At 38.2% G+C, this 8,704-nt stretch overlaps 1 protein-coding gene across 3 annotated transcripts in view; it reads left to right on the forward strand.

The window, feature by feature from the left end:
- Positions 1–8,356, forward strand: part of SLC13A1 (solute carrier family 13 member 1) — a 55,502-nt gene extending 47,146 nt beyond the window's left edge. For all 3 annotated transcript variants that reach the window (XM_087763864.1, XM_087763866.1, XM_087763865.1), the window contains exons 13-16: positions 699–808; positions 1,484–1,645; positions 2,580–2,717; positions 2,819–8,356. In XM_087763864.1, the coding sequence (XP_087619990.1) occupies positions 699–808; positions 1,484–1,645; positions 2,580–2,717; positions 2,819–2,962 (554 nt within the window). In that variant the 3' untranslated portion in view covers positions 2,963–8,356. The remainder of the gene's footprint in view (positions 1–698; positions 809–1,483; positions 1,646–2,579; positions 2,718–2,818) is intronic.
- The last annotated feature ends 348 nt before the right edge of the window (positions 8,357–8,704 follow it).

Raw genomic sequence — 8,704 nt, forward strand, 5'->3', positions numbered from 1 at the left:
AGGAGTTAGTGCTGTGCAGGAACCTGCCACTTGCAGCCCACTGCTGCTAATGGAAACCACCTTTCCACTGACTTCAATGGGCTTTGAATGGGACTGCACAGGGCAGGGTTGCATCTATTTTTTGAAAATGTTACTGCTTATTTAACGTAGTTTATAAAATTTGACATGGTAAATGAGTCAATTCTCATTTAATTTTTCCCCTTCAAAATGGAATTTACCCTGATTAAAGTATATCTCTGGCTTGTCCTCTTTAGGCATTCAATTTTGCTGCTGAAATCAATGAGATCTGGGGGTTCACAGAGAATGCAAGATCAGAACATAAATGAGTCTAAATGAAGCAGCATTTACTCAGCAATCTGTCTGAATAGTGCAGTTTTATTGAGTAAATTAAACTCATTGATATCCCATAGCTATCTTCCACATAGGGAAGGAGGGAAGAGGGGCCAATGCTCCGCTGGTGGAAACCGTTGCAGCTCTATTGTCTTCAGGTCGTGACAGTTTTCACCAGCTAAGGATCTGTCCCAGAAAATGCAGGTTCTTCACGTCAAAGATTTTCTTCATGTTATAATGATGAGATTTTGCCTTCGAATATTTCCCAAGTACTTCCTCAGAGAGATCATTTCAAGATGTTTTTCAATGTGTTTTTAAATGTTGGTGGAGGTTTTGGTTTGTTTTTTTTTTAATTTTTTTTTCTTTAGCTGGTATTGGTTACACTCCACTGATTACTTGGAAGGAATTTCAGTCATGCATGCCCTGGGAAATAGCTATTCTTGTTGGTGGCGGGTTTGCACTGGCAGACGGCTGCGAGGTAATGCAATTTATAGAAGATACTGAACAATTAGCATGCCCCACATCAGAAGCAGTTAAGACATGCAGTGAATACACAGTTGTTCTCTTGTTTTAGCAAGTTATTCTGTAGCAATATTGAACAGGATAAATGTGACAAATATTCAAGACATTCAGAAAGCAGAGTTACAAAAAAAGGAGTTTACTTTGTCTTCAAAGTCTATGCACAACGATGACTACTGCTTGTTATTTAATTTAAACCTGATGGCGGTAGGAGCTGTGCAGACACATTGTTTCCAAAGCCTTAGGGTTAATGTCCCATGTCACTGAGGTACCTCCCATGCGGAGCCCTGCTGGCTACTCCAGTAAATCAAGCAAGTTTGAGCCCAAACTCTGGTTATGAAGCCTCATATATAAATATTTTTCAAGTTTCTGATTATGACTCCTCTAAACATCTCAGAGGTGCAAATATAAATAAGTGGAATATGGTTTGCATGGGTTCCTATAGGATACCATTGAATTAGAAATATGTGCTTTAAAACATGTTGTAGGAATATGGAAAATATTTCAGATTTTTTCTCTTTAACACAAATACTTCACAATTAACAGACAAGTAAATTCCTGTTCTATTCCATTTACTAAATTTTCTTTTCAGTGATTTGTAAAACATAATCATGTTGTCATATTCCTTTTGCAGGTTTCAAAACTTTCTGAGTGGGTAGCAACTAAATTGGCCCCTCTAGGATCATTACCCTTGTGGCTGGTTATCCTGATATCATGCCTTATTGTCACTTCAGTAACAGAAGTGGCCAGCAATCCAGCTACCATTACGATATTTCTGCCCATACTATCTCCTTTGGTGAGTATAACACAGGTTGTTTTTAATCAGAATCTGCTCTATCATCCGTGTAGTAACACAGCTGCTCAAAGAAGCAGTTTTTAAAAGTCTCCATAAAATACTTCATGCATTTTTTTTTTTTGCTGTGTTGTGTTCTGCCTTGGATATTTGTTTTTTGAGAGCTTTCTTACAAGATATGCTGAAAATTCAGTAAAATTAGGTAAAAGTTCAACACTCAAAAACTGATGTTATTATTCCTATTTGTGAATAGACAAAGCACTTGAAAAGGACAGCTCTCTTAGTGTTTCTTCAGGACCACATCTTCAGCAAAAATGGTTAACACTGCAGCTTTCAAGCTTCCACCAAAGACAAGAGAGGGCTAATAGATGTGCTTTATATGTAATTCTCATTTCTTCTTTCCTTAGTTCAATTGTGTCCTTTCTTCTCACCATCTTTATCAAAACACCTGGTTCTTTCTTCTTCAAAACTTACTGATCATCTTCTAGTAGATTTTCCTCTTGGCCAGCCTAGACACATACTAATGCTCTTTCCCTCTCTTACAAAGAAACCTCAGTCCTCACTTCATTGAATCCCTCCTATGTATTATATACAAATTCAACTTTATCATCTTTCTTGCAGCGTTTTGCTTTTAGTGCTTGTGCAGTGCACACAGTCTTTGCGATAGTCTTATTTTATGGACTCAACTACAATTAGAAAACACCAGACGTGAATTTAAAGTTCAGTAGCTATTCTATACTAGAATCACCTTTTCTCCTCTGAAGCATTCCCAGATATAATCTTAAAAATTAGTTATTAGAAAAGGTTATTTCTCACTATTTAAACTGGCAGTTCTGTTCACAGTTCACTTGTGTTAATATAATCAGTTTGTATTTATGTATTTCATTTGGCAAATGTGTCCCTTGACAGCTGTTCTCTCTCTTTTATTTTACGATAGGCTGAAGCCATTCATGTGAACCCACTTTTCATTTTGATACCTGCTACCTTGTGCACTTCCTTTGCATTCCTCCTTCCTGTAGCAAACCCAGCCAATGCCATTGTATTTTCATATGGTCATTTAACTGTTATGGACATGGTGAGTTTTAAGCAAAACTCCCTAAAGGGGATTTTTAACATTTTTAAAACTTTCTTCAGTGTCTTTATGTGAGTTTCTGCTTTCTTCTTCCTCTCCTTTAGGTGAAAGCTGGTCTGGGCATTAACATCATCGGAGTTGCTGTAGTTATGCTTGCAATTATGACATGGATAGTGCCTATATTCGATCTCTACGTTTACCCAAATTGGGCACCAAATATTTCTTCTACAAATAGCACTGGGCTGTAAAAAAAAAAAAAAAATAATCCTGGGGATTGGTTTGGATTGATTTTGTTTCTTTTCTTTTCCACTGACGAGTTTCTAATCTAGTTCAGCTAGTCTGAATTTTTATATCTTCATGTTATGAAGGAAAAAATAAATGTGCATAGCCTATGCTATTCCATAGGTAGTGGAATAAGGAGATTTAGATTTTATTATTTCACATACCTTTTCTTACTATTACTTTGGTGATATTTGGGGTTTGTCCAGGAACATACTGGTTTTCTGTTTTCTAGATTCAAACACTGTTTGAAATGGTGTTGATCACAAACTAAATATTAGGCAGGGGACTGTCTTGAACACATAGTTTACAGACCTGTCAAAAATGCACACAAATGGAGAAGAGCAGCACGACCACTTATACAGCACTTTATCTGTTAAGCACCTTGTAATTTGGAAGGAGAATATATACTTAAGCATATGTTTAGTCTACCTCCTTCCAGGATCTCACTGAAACATGTTGTTGTTGTTGTTGTTGTTTAGTATTTTTCTGGATAGACATGTGTCGATAGATCCGAGTTGATCTATATGAATGGACGCTAAATTATCATCATACCTCTCTGCCAAAAGTAGAGATATATCCCCTTGATGAATGAAAGCACAAGATAGAGTGCTGGAGATGTGATGCTCAATCTGTCAGTCAAGACCATAGTGCATCTTCACCTGAAGGCTCATGATCTCTACAGGACAGGTGGCAGTTTAAGGTTTCTAGACTGTGTTAATGTTGTAAACACAAAATAGTGCAATGTAGTCAGAATGGGTGTTTGGAGTTTGAAGATATCTTCAGATAATGATGTTTTATATGGTTGTTACATGTTTTTCACTGTAACGACTACAGCGTTGTTCTTTTCACCTGTTGGGAAGACCCGTGACAATTTGTAATGAGCGTTTAGTTAATAGTATGAATCAAAGCTGCATGTATTTAGTTTGGCTCATCCGCTGAGGCACCTCTATGATGGCTGTAAACCTTAATCTGTCTTTTACAGATATTGTAAATTATCCATTTTTCCTAACAATAATAACAACAACAACAAAGCGCTTTTGTTTTTTGATTAGATGGTTTACATCTATTTTTGATAGTGCATATTTAGAGTAGAGAAGTCAGTCATGACTTTTATAATGCCAGAACACAGTGTATAGGATTGTTATGTATGTCGTTTCCTTCCATTAGCTACTCGTTGCAGATTCAGCTGCAATGAGTTATTAAAGAAGCACTTTTTCTTAATGATTATGTTTTTGTGTAAGTAATTGCTATCTGTATATGCCACCACACTTTTCAGCCTGACTGAGGCTGCTATCTCTTTAGGATGGCTACCTCCCTTTTCTTTTTCTTTGTCTTTTTTTGTATTTTTTTATACGTTGCTTGGCAAAACAGGGCTATGTCCATGACTAGGCCAATCAGGAGCTGCCACTGTACAAGTAATGTTAACTGATCCCCTGCAGTAATGATTATGATTACAGAGATGCAACACCTGGCTAAATGAAGCCTCTAACTCATCAGATACTAGAGGGTAATGCTTATGCAAGTGCTAATCCAAGACATAGGCCTTGGATTATATCATATGGTGTCTTCCCAGAAAGATGTGCAACACAGAAACAAGGAGCTCATGGTTTATGTAGGCCTTTGGTCCTCCAGACATAGAGAGGAGAACCAGCTAAGAGAGTGCTCTTACTTTAAGGTTCCCAGGTATCACCTTTCCAGTTCTGTCAGTAATTTCCAGATTATTCAATAGCAGTGGAAACGTTGAATCATAGAATATTTCAAGTGGAAGGGATCTCAGAAGACCGTCTCATCCAACTTCTTGCTCAAAGCAAGGTTAGCACTTAATTCAGACCAGGTTGCCCAGGGATTTCTCTAGTCACATCTTGAAAATCTCCAAGACGTAGACTGCACAACTTCCCTGGGTAATATGTTCTCCACTGCTTTACTGTCCTTGTGATGAAATGTTTTGTCTTCAAACAAATGAACAAACGTATATTCATTTTAGTGGAATAGACTCATTTATCTTCCTTATATTTGGGATAGATTTTCTTCTATGTGTAATTTTTTTTTTAATGAAACATGAAAAAGTGGGACTGTCCTCTTTGTGGCCTTATGTTCACCACTCCCAGTGGACATGATATTTTCAGTCTCCACTGACATGCTTTGCCAAGAATCACCAGTATTATAACCATGTGGCAACTGTTGTGCAGCCAGAGGAAATTTGTTAACCACTTATGAGCTGTCCCCCAGTTTTATAAATGTTCACAATACAGAATTGGCTGTTGTAACCTCAGCCTTGAATATGACATTGAGGTCTACAGAGGTCCGTGAATGCACTGCTCTGTGAAATCATGCTTTGACACCTGTATTGTCTCTTCAAGTTGCATATCTTCATGGAAGAAAATAATCATTTTGCACCATTTAAGAGAACTCTTCAGAAGTTGTCAACTGTAGTAAGTGATACAATTTTCAGTGTAAGCTGAAGCTCAGTTTGTGCCAGCTGATTTTCAGCTGTTCGTTTGTTTTACTTTTTGGCTTATTCATAGGATCATAGATAATATGATAAGAAAGGCCCATTGTATCTGAACCCTCGCATAATGCAGACCACAGAATTTCCCTAAACTATTTTTTCAGGACAGACAGCGTGATAAAGTATCTTAGCAAACAAGAAAGAGGATTCAAATTGTTTAATGAAGGATGTACTTTTAAAAACTATTTTCACTACAATCTGTGTATGCAGCAAATAATATGCAAAGAGAGAAGGGAAGGATTTGTGAAATAAAGAAAGTTAGTCATCTGTTGGACCATGTGCATTTATAAGTCATCAAAATGAAATGCAGAATTATAAATAAACTGACTTGCAGTGACCAGCATCTAACTGTCATAATGTGACAGATTAGTGACAAAAATGAAACAATCAAGCATGAGGTTTTTGAGAGATTGTATCCTGTAAGTAAACCAGTCATGAATAAATGAGTTGGTAGTAGTGACAATGCAGGGTTTCACCAGGATTTTTTTTCCCTTGTTTTGCTAAAAGCTTAAGGAAAAGGTCAGACACAATCTTTGAGCTGAGTTGTTATTGTTATTATTGCTAACTTACTTGTAAAGCTTTTAAGAACCTTTTAAGTCAAAATGAACAACTCTGCAGTGCAGAGATTAATATTGCTAGAACTTCCTCACCTGAGAGCGTTGAAATGGAGGAAAAAGAGAATTTCAAAATGGTTGGCTCTCTGGGTACCCAGTGGGTGGATTTGGCTCTGACTGCAGGCACAGAGCACCACGCTGACTGCCAGCAGAAAACGTGCTCTTCATATGTCGCTATTATATTCATTGCTTTGTCCAGAGTTTGAGAGTATTGTGACAAATGGTGGAAATGCATCTATAATTATTTTAAGAGTTGATTAATATATGATGACTACATTAAATTGCTTTGTGCATAATTTTCATATAAAATGGTGTGTTTTTTCTTTGCCTCAGGTGAGTCTAATTAGTCTACTGTATTAGTACCTAAGCAATATCTGTGACTTACTATTTACTTGTGATCCCATTCCTGCTGAATTATATGGAGCCTTTGCCATGTAATTCATTAGGGGAAATGTGCCAGGTCTTTCTTCTCCTTTTCTATGGCCAAGCTACATTTAATACACTTTCACTTTACTTTTGGAAGATGTGCTTTTAGATTACCAGAAACCACAAAACAAGTGAACCCTGGAAAAAGCTTCTTGACTGTTCTATTACTACGATAGATAGTCAGATCAATCTTGGAGTGTAAATCCCCTTATGTACTTTTAAAATGAAATATCTGTGTTTGTTTACTGCAAGTCTTGCTTGTTTAAAGTCAAACAGCCTATAGCCCAAGGGCTCGATGTCCTGGTTTAACCCCAGCTGGCAACTAAGCACCACGCAGCCGCTCGCTCACTCCCCCCACCCCAGTGGGATGGGGGAGGGAATTGGAAGGGTGAAAGTCAGAAAACTCGTGGGTTGAGATAAGAACAGTTTAATAATTGAAGTAAAATGAAATAGAACAGTGATAGTAGTAGTAGCAGTAGTAGTAGCAGTAGTAGTAATAATAATAATAAAATACAATAATAATATACAAAGCAAGTGATACACGATAGAATTGCTCACCACCTGCCGATCGATGCCCAGCCCGTTCCCGAGCAGCGATCGCTGCCCCCTGGCCAACTCGCCCCAGTTTATATACTGAGCATGACGTCATATGGTATGGCATAGCCCTTTGGCCAGCCTGGGTCAGCTGTCCTGGCTGTGTCCCCTCCCAGCTTCTTGTGCACCTGGCAGAGCATGGGAAGCTGAAAAGTCCTTGCCTGGTGTAAGCACTACTTAGCAACAACTAAAACATCAGTGTGTTATCAACATTATTCTCATACTAAATCCAAAACACAGCACTATACCAGCTACTAGGAAGAAAAAAATCAACTCTATCCCAGCTGAAACCAGGACACTCGCTGAGGAGCAACGCAGCACGGCAGCTCAGGAAGGGTGTAGTGAAAAAAAAAAAATGCCTCATACCTTGGCTCTTACAACTTTTTGACCAGATGTAGACACCAAGCCAGTTGGCATACTAATTACAACAATCAAAAGACTGTTGTATGCTATGTGCAGTTGCTGGCAGGACCAGAAGGCTTCTAGTGACCCCTTAGATGCACAGAAGTCTATTCCTGCCCCCTCTCCTGCCCTGCCATCGGCAGCCCACAGTAGGATGCCAGCTGCTCTGATGGTGACACCCTGGTGCCCCAGAGCTCCCAAGGCTGAGGATATTCCCCAGGGGTCAGGTCTGGACAGATTTCAGATTGCTTTGCAGCTATTAGTGTTAAATGGTAACTTCAGTTACCAGCTTAGTTCTTTGTCTCTGCAAAGTTGATTTGATGATTTATGGTTTTTAACAATCACTGAACTCTTTGTCAGTGTTATTCCTTAATACTTTTGCCTTGTGTTTTTGGAAGCTGTTGTATGTTTCTTTACCTGCACAATGTTCAATTTCTGTACAACTTTCCTTTACAATACTGATCTACTATTTTTAAAGTAAATATTTCCCAAATGCTGTACAACCAAACATGTATTTAGTGATAAATTAACAAGAGTTAAAATTGTGGTCTGTGAAGAAAAGTTATCTTTCAATAAAAGTGCCTGACATTTCTTAATCCTCTTTTATTGTTACAATATCTCAACACCTGATATACATGGCAGAGAAGAATACCTGCTGAGAATAATTTAAACTTACTGGATATCAAAAAAACTGCACTTTTAAAAGAGTTCAAACAGGAGAAAGGTCTTTAACTGGTTTATAAAGCAGTTAAAATAAAAATTCTGTTCTCTGTTAAGTTCCTCTACAAACAGAATAAATATATCAGAGTCTCTAACTGCCTGGTGCTTCATTAAACAATCAGAAAGCAATGCATATACCTGTGCAAAATAGTCCCTGAGTGCATGGTACTTGATTCAGTGCTCCTTGAAGTCAGGAAGAATCATGTTAGGTCAGGGTGCTAGAGCAGACCCACAAGGATGGCTGAAAGAGTCACTTCCAAGCATTTCATTTGGCCATCCTTCGATGAGGGGCCTCAGGTTCTGCCACATTCAGTTGTGGCAAATGTGGAAACTTGGGTGTCAGGCTCCAAGAGTGGGCTTCAGATTGCTGTCCTAAGTTATCAAAACTCCTGTACTAGATATGGGGAAAAACTAGTTACCACTTGAGGGCTGAAGAACTAGCA

This window comes from Nipponia nippon, unplaced genomic scaffold (assembly GCF_047370975.1).
Source record: "Nipponia nippon isolate SJK-2023a ecotype South Korea unplaced genomic scaffold, ASM4737097v1 scaffold_3, whole genome shotgun sequence".
NCBI lineage: Eukaryota > Metazoa > Chordata > Aves > Pelecaniformes > Threskiornithidae > Nipponia > Nipponia nippon.